The following is a 13,227-nucleotide window of genomic DNA, read 5'->3' on the forward strand; positions in this document are numbered from 1 at the left end:
GCTGACACCCAGGGATTCATCCTGGGCCTGCCAATCCCGATTTTACAACACTGTTTTTGGAAGACTTGTACAAGGCCCCTGCAGAAAATTTAAAGATAAAATTATCCAAGACAATTTTTAATGCTCTTAAAATAGTTTTCTACAGATCCTATCAGAAGTATGAATGCTGTGAATAAGGACTACAAAGAAATGCATATCCAAGTAGCAGTCATTCCTATTCCATTCTCTCTTTTTGTGGAGAAAGGTCTGTTTTATCCCATGATAAATGATCAGTTTATCTTTTTATGCAGCCCACCCTGCTGTGCCAGGGGAGGCAGCCACAGGTGCCTGCCCTGCACAGAGCGAGCAGCAGAGCTGCCCTGGGCCAGGGGGTGCTCTGCAGAAAGCAGCCAGGTCAGAAGTATGAGGTTGAGGATTTGCCATGGGCTCTAAGGAAGGAAAAAAAAGCTTCGCTGATTACCAGCCTTCGGGGTTTTCTGCAAAACCAAGGAATGACAGACAGGATTACAGAGGAAGGGAGAATGGAAAGACAGAAAAATTAGTGTAAAATGAAAAACATGTTAGAGATGTGTCTGAAAGATGAGTAGAACAAGTGTGTCAGCATGCTCCTGAACAAACAGAATGGTTTGGGACAGAAAAGAGTGTTATAGTCTCAAGCAATCACATGTCAGGGTGTGGTTCCCTTTGAGAAAATGGAATTTTAAAAACTGTTGCCATAAGCAAATAAACTAATCCATGTTAGGCATGAAAGTAGACATTCATATACTGAAATTATTTTATTATTAAATGCTTAATATTATATCTTAATTAAAGTAATAAAGAATAAAGGTTTGGCTTGATTTATTCACAAAGATTTTCTTGCTGTTATGATCAGAATCACACATGGGAATGCAAGACTGGAAGTGAACTTGTTGAGGCTCCCAAGATCAGGTTCTCCATCAAGATAAATCCTGTCACAAATTGATAACCTCCATCCAATCCAGAAATTGGCAAGATTTATGTCTCCAATGCTGTGATGAGGGGCCAAACCAGATACCCCTCCCCAGTGGCTGGAAGGCCTCCAGCTTCCAGATTATCAACATCACTGATCAGTCCTTGTGCATTCATGGGGAAAAAAATGAAAATAAATGTTTCAGAAAGGAATAAGCATGAGTTTTAAAACATAGAGAGATTGGGATTTGGCCTTTGCTGTGGATGACAGTACAGCTGGGAAGGATGCCTGGCTGGATCACCAATCTGCCATAAAGCTGGTTCCTGGGAAGCCACTGACTGCTCACTTGAGATGAGAAACAGTGGCATTGTGGCAACATTTGGTTTGGCTGGCGAGGATCAATTTATTCAAAATACACAGAGCCTGTTTTCCATTCATTTTTGGACACATCAGTTTTCACTCCATATCAAACCAAAAAAGACATTCCTTTTTAATTTTTCATGTAACATTGAATTTTTTGGCTTATGACATGATAAAGGCTTAAAAAATGTAACTGTTTATAGCTACAAATAAATGTTAGTGAGCATGACTTTTAAAAGTTTATCTATATCAGAATAAAGTCTTGGTAATTTTAATACAAGGAATAATAATAATTTCCTTTCCTTCCTTGTTTTACGAAGTTCAAACTATATCTGAAACTGGAAGCTTATTTCCTTTTTCTTTTTTTTTTAACCAGTTTTAAAGGCCCCAAAATCTAAATCAAAATGATTTCAAATTAGTTAAGGAAAATCAAAGTAGGTAACAAAAGTCTTTAAATTTACTACCTATATTTTTATATGTTTACAAATGATGTACAATGTATTTTACATTATTACCTGTAATAAATCTAATAATGAAAAAAGAAAGCATTTGCTGTAAAACTAACTTCCTTTTCAGTTTCAACATTTCAGTGGGTTCATATGTCAAAAATAATACATTAATTGGAAGCTTTTCCCAATGTTTTGTAATTTTAAATTTGCATTGTTAATGTTTTAGCCAATATAATGTTTCATTTAATTTTCAATTTGGTTCCTGTATTGGGTTGAATTTCTCTCCTCAACAACCAAGAAGAGAAAGAATGTACTGACTTTTCAAAAATCTATCTAAGCCACAGTTTCTCCAATGCTGGAGATATGCACATCATATCTGAAATTTTCACAGGGCTCTGAGAATCAGAGATAACTTCAAAGTTTACTTCCCCATCCCCACTTGCCCAATTTCCAGCACGGCCAAGGTCCAAGGTTTTGACTGAAACTCATTTCTTAATATTTAGCTAATTTAAATGCTAATTAGACTAATTTGATGAATAAAACATGGTAGGAATTCATTAACAACTATGTTGCAATTGCTTTATGTCTACAGAGAAATTTTCTAAACCAGGGCTCCAGGGACAGTAGCGCATCTGTTACCGGCTGAGCAAGTTGGATTCTTGTAACACTGAACATAGAGCTGGTAAAATGTTGCAGAAAGGCAAAGAAGACTGAGGAGCAATTTCAAGTTTTTCAGCTCTAGCACATCTTGGACACAGGCCACCAGTGAAGAAGAGGCTTTGTGCTGTCCTGAGCCCATCTGCTTCATGGGGTTTGCTCGGAGCTTTAGATGCAGAGGAACAAACTGTGCCTTATCTCTGTCTCTCAATTCCCACTAATGCCATTCCAGCTGTTCTGCCTGGTGTCACTGGTGCCTAAATAAAGGAATTAAACCATCCACCTAATGTCTCATACTGTGGGTAGACTTTTATGGTTTTATTGAGCTCTGCGAAGTTGGCGAGGCTCCAGAGAAGTGGAGCAGATACAAACATAGATAAGATGATCTCTTTGGAAGAACAGGGGGGTTGTTTGGCTTTGGTTGGTTGGTTAGCTTGTTTCTTGACTTTGTTTCCTTTTTTTGTTTTGGTTTTGTTTGCTTTTTCTTTTTTGGGTGAACTTTTTTTCACCTTTTCTAGGGGAGAAAGTATAGGTTCAGATCCCACCCTGCTAAAGATTTTTTTTTGATTGTCAGAGTGGAATATGTAAGCAAAGCAACTAAAAGGCCTGTAAGAACCTGTCTTCTTTGGAAGAGAAATATATTTCATGTATGACATTTGAGTACAGATATGTATTTAGGTACTTCATTTTGACTAAAAAAAAGAAAACAAAAGCAGCATTAAACAGAAACCTAAATGAGGTTGGGAATCTGGGAGTTCCTATTTTTTGCTTTCATTTTCCACCTGTAAATATTTCTCTATTTCACAAAGGACCCAGAAAGACAAATGTTAGGTAGTAAGTGATGTGTTCAAGGATAGTAGCAGTAGAGGCCATAGCAACACACCATAATTAAAACAGGACAGAAAGGAATGTAAAGGAGGTTATCTGTATTGAGAATACCACTTATCAGTGAAAAAGCTTTAAGTAAGTTTGCCATTATCCAAATTAATTTCTTCAGTTGTTTGTTTGGTTTTATTTATTTTTGTTGGGGTTTTGTCTGTTTTTTTGTTTAAATGTTTGCTCCTGGATGCTAGAAATGAATGTAATTAGGTTTATAAGAATTTCTGATTGAGGCCATACTCACTTCTACATGCTGACAGGTCTGAATGAGTTTTGCCAGAAGAGTTTCCAGTTCAGTGTTCCTCTTAATAAGGTTGGTGAGGTTACTCTCCAAATTTTGCTGTAAAATTAAAGAAAAAAAAAAAAAACATTTCAAAGATTTTAATACTTTGGTGAATATTAGAAAAATCAAATTACACAGATATGAACATGAGATTTTCATATTGATATGTTCCATTACATGTTTGATTAGATTAGATGTTTTGTCTGTGCAAGACAAGAGAGCAAGAAAGCCCATGAAAAGAGTGAATTCTGGAAAACAGCTTTTCTAAGGACCTAATAATAATTAGATTAAGCAATTAGTTTCATTCAAGAGGAAAAAAATGAGTAAGGAGAAGATCAGAAAAGGCAAGAACATTTCTCCAAAATAAATATTTATTTTAACTGAGAACATTTTTTACTCCTTATTTCCTTCTTTCAATTTAACATCTGAATTTAAAACTCTGCTGCTAACTGAGGTCTCAGAACTGGTCAGCACTTTTTTCTTAGGGTTTTGAAATGATGGGGAGATTTTGGTCTATTTAATTTTATTCCCTAGCTCAGCAGAGTTATATTTTTTAATAAATAATTCAAAAGACAAACATCCTTTCTATGGATAAGAATGAAATACCTGCTCACAAACTCTGCCTTCACTAACTGTTCTTAAGAGAGAACTTGTGGCACGTTTCTGTGTTTATCAACTGATTATATCTGCCATAAATATCTGCAGCTGTGGTGGAGCACAGTCCTTTCCAGCTCACAGATCTGAGGCTGTATCCTGGCTCCCTGCAATCGCATGGGAGATTGAGATCTAACAACAAATGTTTCAGCCTTCCCTTCTCCTCCCTGCACCCACAGGTCTGTGACAGCTCTGACCCACTCCTGGAGTTACTGAACAGGAATACCAGGAGTGAGTCCTCTGCTTTTCTCCTGGCAAGGGCTGCAAGGATCTCTGCACAACTTTCATTAATTTCAACCCTCCTCATCTTTTATTAATGACCTTCTTTTCTTCACACTACTACTTTCCCTCTGGTGTATCTATTCTATCACTTCAGCCCCTGCAGCTGCCATTAACTTACCTGACTTGTATAATCCTCCCCCAGCTCCACCTCCATACCCACATTTAGAGAGTGTGTGTGTGTGTTTTCTGGTGTTGTTATTCCCTGCCTATTTCATGCTGTTTAAAACACCTTGTTCTTCACCCTCCCTTTCTGCAGCCATGCAGCTCCCTTCCCATTTTTGCATGTGGCTACAAACAAATGGAGATGGCAGTATTGAATTGCTGAATGATACACACTTTAGCATGTACCAGGACTGATGCTGTAAGCACTGAAGAGGCAGTCAGTTCTGTTCCACTACGGAAAACACAACATTTTGGTGACTTTTATGAATATGACCCTTCCAAGAAGCCTGATGGGTGCTTGAAGTACATAATTTTGGCATTTTCTTCCCAGCAGAGCCATGCATATTGTGTATGACAAGCTCTGGCTGTAAAAATACCTTCTACACTACATTTATTTCATAGCCCATTAAAACAAAGTAACAAGAGCAGGCACTTTTACCAAACTGTTTGTGCTGGATCTTACATTTCCATAAGCCACATTGTGAGCAATCTTAATTGTAAAGGCATGTTGGCTGTGCTGTCAGATGTCCCTTTGTAGCGCTGAGGCTCACAGGCAAAGTCAAAATATCATATATAGTTACAATATCAGTTAACTTTTGCCTTCAATAAACAGTTCCTTAAGTTGATTCAAATGAGCAAATACGCTTGAAATTTTATTTCTAGAACTTCTTATCTTATACATTAATGTTTTATATATTTTAATGTTTTACACTAAAATGTTTCAGTGAAAATTGTGTATTCTTCATTGAGGTGATTTAATTTGAAATGTATTATTGAACATAAAAAATACTAGCAGTTGGTTCCTATATATACTATGAAGAAAAAATGTATTCAAAATGGTTGTGGGACACTGCAATGATTTCAAATAACTGAAAGTAATTTCTTTTCAGCTAAGGCCATTAATACAAGAAGAGTCAGCATTTTTCTCAGAAACAGAAATGTATTGACCCATAGATTATATATACATTATTATATTATAAATATTTCCAAAATATGGATATAGTAATCTCTATTCCTATCTACATGTATATACACACATATATATATACAGGATGAAGAACAAAATCTTAGAATAAGTTTTCTATCCAGTGACAACAAATATAAACCCACATATATTATTGTGGCTTCACATTGCTCTCTTGATATCTTCTGCATTTCCTGACTGTGAAAATGGAAGAAAACTATGAAACAAGTGAGTTGTCTCAGAGAAACTGGAGTTATTCCATTCCCATGTTCTATCTCCTTGAGCTGTGTAATTTTAAATATGGCAAACGTGGAATTTTGTTTCCAGGCAATTTGGTATGCAAGAGATTGGGTTTTTTTTAAGTCAAGAACAATTAGAATTTTGTTAAATTTTTGTTGAAGAACATCAGTTTCTATTAATGCTTTACCAGACGACAAGAACCTGGTGGCTGCTGTCTGAAATTAATGTTAATCTTTCCAGTTTCACTAGGGCAGTACGGAATGGCAGCTCTTAAAAGTGCCTGATTCGAAAGTTTTAAAGCTCATAAAAATTTATCAATTCCTGCAGTATGTTTACCCAGATTTTCTCTTGGCAGTATCTTCCTCTAGTACTTTCCCCTATTATTTTCTCAGACAGACCATGGAGCCCCTTTAGCTACCACATGATAGCAAAGTTGCAGAGTTTGAGCTCTGCCCTCTTTCTTTACTCCATATAGGGTGACACAGGAAAGGTCTGAACATTTAAATTTCAGAAACAGATGTTTGCTCAGAGACTTCCCAAAGTGTTGCAACCTCATTTCTCATCCACATCAGGAACTTCCCCAGTTGCATAAGACAACCCTGCCAGATTTGGAGGTCCGGCCAACTTGGAAAATTAATTTAGTTGTTGTAGACCAGAATTCCTATGAGAGTGAATTTTAGCCAGGTTTGTAGTCTAAGAAAGTGTGCTCTCACATTATGATGAGTAAATGTGAAAGTGAGTAGCAGAGTAACCTGACTCCAAGTACCTTCCTTCTTCCCACCTAATCTTCTACTGCTGTTCTGATGGGCACACCAAATTACAATTGTATTTTTGGTAATATATTAGGTAAATCACAATTTCTTAAACATTCACTCCTTCCTTTTCTTATCTTTTTTTGTCAGATGCTAATTTTCATTGTTATTTGTCTATTAAAAACTGATCTTAGAAACTCTGGTGTTGGGTTTTTTTAAAGAAGCACAATAGTTGCTCGGCATTTCCTTGGTGGACAGGCTTCATGTATGTTAACTCAGTAGATGCAAACTGCTCTCAAAAAGCAAAATCAAGGCTGAATGCTTCCTGACTTACCAATGTAGATCCAGCCCAAGATCTTGACATTCCATGCATGCTTTGAAACTGTTTTTACAACAGTATAAAGTGAAAAGAATGCTTACTGTCCATTTAGCACGGTCTGACAATTATACAACATAAATATTCCTATAATCTTGGGATAAATCCAAGTAGATGAAACCCCAGACATGTAATTGAAAAGGACAGTTAAGGATGATGTTTCATTTTGACTCTGCATGCCTATAAAACGATATGATCCAGGGACAGGAGTCTAAGTTAGAAAAATTAATGCCAAAAACTAGAGGAAGGGAACTCAGTATTGATGACATTTTTTAAGCCGCTGTCTAGCTCATGAACACGTTGTTGCTGAAGTCATGATCATGTTGCAGCAACGATTGCGTGAGGCTTGTGCCCTGATTGAAGTGGGAGGTCAGACTAGATGATCATAGTGGTCTCTTTTAGTCTTTAAATCTATCAGTCTATGAAAACCAAATGTGAACCCATGCCCTTTGCCAAATTAACAGTCTCACTCAAAGCATTGCTTGTCTGAAATAAGAAGGTAGCACAAACAGATAATCCTAAGCTACTATGAGTTGGAAATGCTGTCAAAATACATTAATGTAAGCTTCTAAAGAAGAGAAATGCTGAGTCGTGTGCTCCTGCCTTACGTCATGGCAGAAAAAATAAAAGCATTCCCAAAATCATCTTCTCAGAGACATTTTCCATAAAAAAATCTATTTAAAAAGCCAAAAAATAAACCAGATAGCTATCAGGTCCAATGAAATTTTCAATTCCTTTTGAAGTAAAGCAACTCCACCATGACCAAAGCCTCAGCAAGCATTGACTGCAGTTTGCATTTCCTTTGATCCTAGCGTAGAACTGACCAGAGTAAAGCACATTTTGAGGCTATCTCCTGGTTTAAAGAAAACAACTTTGCAGTGTGGAACTTAAGTTTAGTAATTGCACAGGTTTCTTGAGAACCACTGCCCCCCTCTCATCATCTCTTTACAAACAGCCAACATGAAACAGTTTATACATTTCCAGACTGGGTTAGTAAAGTGTGTAGCTTAAAGCCACACAGTTACACTGCTGTAGATGAGCAATAAAACATCACGAAGCACAAGTGTGATCGCAATTCTAACTTAAGCCAGCAGGGAAAGCAGGGCGGTGTTGACATGGCAGATCAATCTTTAGTACTTGCAGGCTGGTTAGAGATCATAAATGTACTCCCTGTCACTAACACAGTCCAAGCAAACACATCTTCACTGAAATGTTTTCCTCCAAATTCAAAGGCATTATGCTGCATGTGCTCCAGTTATATTTTCACCCCATCATAGTGACATACCCCATGAACTAGTCCTGTTGCCTGCAGGACTTGTGTCTAACCTATTAAAAAAGTTGCCAATCAAATCCAGAATAACTGCCAGAATATCAAGCGTGGTTTTGAGCTGGGTTTGGTGTATATGTGAGCTTAATTATGTGAGCTCAATGCTTCATTTGGTGTTCTTTATTTAAATGGACATGCCAGGTGCACATGGAAAAACTTAAGCTAATTTTTACTCTATGTACTTGTCCTGAAACAGATGACTACTCTTCTGCAGCATTCATGTGGTCAACTCTGTATTTCTCCAGCCAGGGAATAGTAACACTTTAACAGGAATGATTGACCTCAAGTCTCAAATGTGCAGAGCATGACAACTGCACTCCACATTGTGATGTGTAAAGAAATAACAGATTTGATGTCGATAGGCTCCTGGGAACTAGGATTTTTACCTCAAGTGATTATAGAATATCACAAGGAAAGACTCATGAGATACTGCACTGTTAATTAATTGTCCAGGACTATGTTTATTAAAAGTGCAATGAAAATATCTGCATGGGAAGCCATTATGACTCCATTGATGTTAACTAAGTTGAGTATTGAATATTTCCATATTTCATAGGAATGTCACAATTTTTCATTAATGCCTGTTTAACATGGGACATTGTGTAAGTTGAAGGAAATGCAAGCACTTTGAATTCTTGACCACATAAAATCTTTATTAACTGAGAAAGCAATATTCTAGGGAGAACCTCCAATTACACTCTTGTGTCTCTGCAAAGCCATGCCCTCAAATATACCAGGGGTTCCTGCCATTTGTAAGTGCAGTTCTGGCCTTTTATTTAACTACACCAATCTGTCCTGTGAATTGCTTTTCAGTCTTCCTCCACTGCTTCTTCTCTTTTGGAGAAAGAGAAATTTCATACCTGGGGCCTCAGAGGAAAAAGAACAGGACAAGCGCTATATACATAGCACCCTATAGCAAAAGTTTTCCACTGATGTGTACTATAAGTTTGGAAAAGAAACCATGCATGCACTTAAAAACTATTTGCCCATAGCAGGGACAATGTTTACCCAGAAAGCAGGTCAATGAAACTTTCACTGCATACTTATTTTCATAGTTATTTTTTTATTGTAACAGAAGGACACATAAAAATGAAGTGAAAATAGCATTTTCTCCTAAAGGCTTTCAAACTTGTTGAAGGAATTTTGTTACAGTTTAGATAGTGACAAAACTGACTATAGGACAAACTGGGATTTTTCTTTTCAATTAAGCTATTAGAAGACATACAAATGTTAACTTGGTTGGGATCTGGGGGAGTGTTTCAGTTCTTTTTTTAATGAGTCATGAGTCATTAATCAAAGAAGGACCAGAATAATAATCAGGAATCAAGGACCAAGAAGGAATAGCTTTAGCATTTTACCACATTAAAAACTAAAACACAGTTTGGACTGATATGTGAGTTAATAAAGGTTTGCAAAAGTATAAAAATACGTTGGAGGCCACAATATATTTGACCTTTTTGTCCTGCCTCAATGCAGGAGTCAAACTGGAAGCTGAAGTGTTAAAAGAGCAAACAAATACCAGACACCTGAATTTAATGCATGTCATTAAAGACTTATTGTGTCGAGCTAGAGGGCTTACAAACTCATTCTTTTCCCCATGGGCTAATCCAGTGCAATGAAGGGGGTTAAGGACAACTTGAACTATTGCACAGCTGTCCTCCAGCACCCTAGCTAAATGTACTTCCAGCCTCCCAGGACATGGAATGTATTTGAGACCAGGAGTTCAACACAAGCTCCTGTCCACGAGATGCATAATGTAATCCTCCTCAAGAAAGATCTGAGAAATATTCATTCCAAAACCTGAAATTCTAAGTTTTCCACCTAACTAATGACAGGCATCTGTACAAAACCAAAACAAAAATATTATCTAAAGAACTAAAATTTATGCAGTGTTATTAAAGTCTGGGTTTCTACAGATGTCTGCCTAAACATTTCTGAAAGTTATATTTATTTAAGAGGTTTTATTGTGGAAAAAATCTGGGTTTAATCAGTCAATACATATTACTGCATTTTGCGGTTGAAAAATTCCATCTTATCTAAGCTGGTACGTGTAGAAACAATTCAGTATTATGCAAAGCTGGCAGGTTAGAAAGGGCAGCTGGATAGGTAAGAAATGGAGCAGGTCAATGTGGTGATTTGGTCTGCATTAGGTAACAGTGGTGGAGCTGTCACAAGCCTGATTCAGCTCCTTCTGCTGGCCTGCAATGAAGCTGATATTTGAGGCAGCTGCAGCCTTCTGCATTTGTTTCTCACTATAGCAAACAGCACACTGAAGGATATTTATTGATTGCCCTCCTGAGGATATTAATTGTCCATCCAGAGAATGAAGCTGTGGGTCCATCTCCTGGCATGGCTGGAAGGTCTGGGCACACCAGGACTCACACTGGCCTTGTGGGCTTGTACCAATGGGGCTGACACAGAACAGCAGCAGCTCCTACTCAAGGTGTGAGAGGGGCTGTCTGGGCAGCTCCACGGCAGGGAGGAAACAGGCCCATCAGTGAACACAAAATACTCCCCAGCAGCACAGTAGGAGCCGTACAGGCACCATTGGTGAACCCAAGGGAAGCCAGAGAACTTTGCCTCTTTGGGAAAATGCTGATCCCACTGTCCAATGTTATGGTGCATGAGGCAAGTGTCACCAAACCAGCTAAGCAGAAACCCCAATTCTGGCACAGGGTGAAATATACTAATCAAAGCACCACTTACAATTGTGTTTCATGGGGGTTTGTTTCTTGTGTTTATGAACTCTCTGAAATTTGCCAAGAAGTACACCATGAGCTAGTTACAACCCTCTGGAGCACTCTGCTTTTTCCTCACTGAAGTCATTGAAAGCTCTGCCTTTTCTTGCAGTGAATATACCACATACCACACCTTGCAGACAACATACCATAAAAATTGGCATCTGTTCAGTTTGGTGCTCAATCTGTCACATGCTCAATGCCTTGCTGCCCATGGTTAGAGCTTGCTGTAGACAGAAGTGTAAATCTCTCTGTTTTCTTCTCCTCATTTGCTCTATTGCTTATTCAGCAAACTAAAACCATCTACTAGATTGAGTAAATATGCTAAAGGAAGTTTGGTGTAGGGAACTTGAGTTTCCCATAGTTTTCAAGTTTAGATATAAGTTCAACTTTTTTGAGAGCATTCATCTAAAATACTTGTCAACCTGATCATATAATTTATCAGTATTTTTCTATAAAAAGTTTTTGACCAAGAACCATGTCTCACATTTAGGGGTTACTAAAATAATTATCTTGATGCCTTGGACTGGCTACCTAGAACAGAGACTAGACAGAGTTAGAGAATAAAGTAGGTATTTATTAAAGGCCTTCAATAGATACACCTTGGGCAGTGCAAAATCCTCACAGAGGCTACACCCAAGATGGACAATGGTCATGAGTTTTTCAGGATTTTTTCTTTTTTTTTTAACAACAGCTTTGCTGTATCTTTGTAAAGAGACATAAAATATTAACAAGAATAAAAAGGATCTAACAATATATTTAAAGGGTTTTTTTTGTTATTTAAATGATGGAAAATATATAGAAAGAATAAAAACAACCAGATCAGTTTCCTTGATAGCACCAGTTTATATTATTCATGCACCTGGAGCATTTATAATGTGTAAAATATTCATTCAGCAGTAAATATTGTAAAACTGCCTCCTTTACTATTATTTTAAATGTAGTTCTCTGTAAGGAATATGATGTGCATTGGGTTGTCTGCAGTACATACACATTTAGGAAAAAATATGCTGTCTAAAATGGAAATGCCACATTTAGAAGGGACAATATTGTTTGTTCAGAACGTGACATTACTTTATTCTCTAACTCTGATTAGCCTCTCTTCTAGGCAGCCAGTCCAAGGCATCAATCTTTGACTCAGATTTCAGATACAGAGATGTTATTATATTTAAATTTTTGACTTTATAATTTGCTATGTATAAAATTAGATACCAACATTAAATACTCTTAATAGAATTACATACTTAGGGACTTACTAAAAGAATATAATGGTGGTGAGCTAAATAGGGAGCTAAATTGAAAGGTACAGATCATGACTTGGAAGCAGATTTTGTTTCATATTTCTGTCATAGTCAGGTGAAATTTCTGTTCTGACCTGCCTAGTCTTTATTGCCAATACTTCCTCAGAGATCAACTTAAGATTTCAAATTCACTAACCACCACTAGCACCAACAAAAAAACAACCCACCCCAAACCTAAAAAAGACAAAAATTAAACCAAAACACCAACACCCCCCCCCAAGAATTTCATCTGAAAACCTAAAGTTCTGAGTGTATTTTAAATACTGATGGACTAGAAAAATAACCATGACAAATCCAGGACTTAATTTTTCCCTTGTATTTTGCAACTGATAAATGAAAGAAAAACATACCAAGAAGGCACTCAGCAGGCAGAAGTATAATCCTCTCTCATTTAATGTACAATACTAAAGGTTTTTCCTTCCCTTACCTCATCAGTGCATCCAGCTCCATTCCCAGACATCCTGATCTCCCTCACTACTCCTACTTCCAAAACACGCTCATGATTTTGCTCCATTTTTTCTGGTCATGCTGTGACCTGTCCAGCTGCTGCTACAACATGCCCCTCACCTCCTGCTAGACTCTATGAACCTGCACTGAACTCAGTTTCTGGCTCTTGATTTGCTGGCAGTGTAGGGTGCCAAGAGTTTCTGGGAGGAAGGTCTGAAAGTAATGTGGATGCTCAAGAAAATCCTCAGGGGCTGAGGGATGCATGCTACAGACAGCAGAACAGCTGAAGAAATAACTCCTTCCCATGCTACGATACCATTTTTCACTCCCTTATGGAGTGCACTTCCACAAAGAAATGAAATAATCAATTCAGTGATAATCCAACTATAATTTGAGAGGCCAGTAAAGCAGGGACACATTATTTT

General features: G+C 37.5%; 1 protein-coding gene across 1 annotated transcript in view; it reads right to left on the reverse strand.

The window, feature by feature from the left end:
* Nucleotides 1-13,227, reverse strand: part of MID1 (midline 1) — a 237,114-nt gene that overhangs the window by 39,515 nt on the left and 184,372 nt on the right. The window contains exon 3 of the mRNA XM_059493366.1: nt 3,521-3,616. Coding sequence (XP_059349349.1) covers nt 3,521-3,616 — 96 coding nt within the window. The remainder of the gene's footprint in view (nt 1-3,520; nt 3,617-13,227) is intronic.

This window comes from Ammospiza nelsoni, chromosome 2 (genome assembly GCF_027579445.1).
Source record: "Ammospiza nelsoni isolate bAmmNel1 chromosome 2, bAmmNel1.pri, whole genome shotgun sequence".
Lineage (NCBI taxonomy): Eukaryota > Metazoa > Chordata > Aves > Passeriformes > Passerellidae > Ammospiza > Ammospiza nelsoni.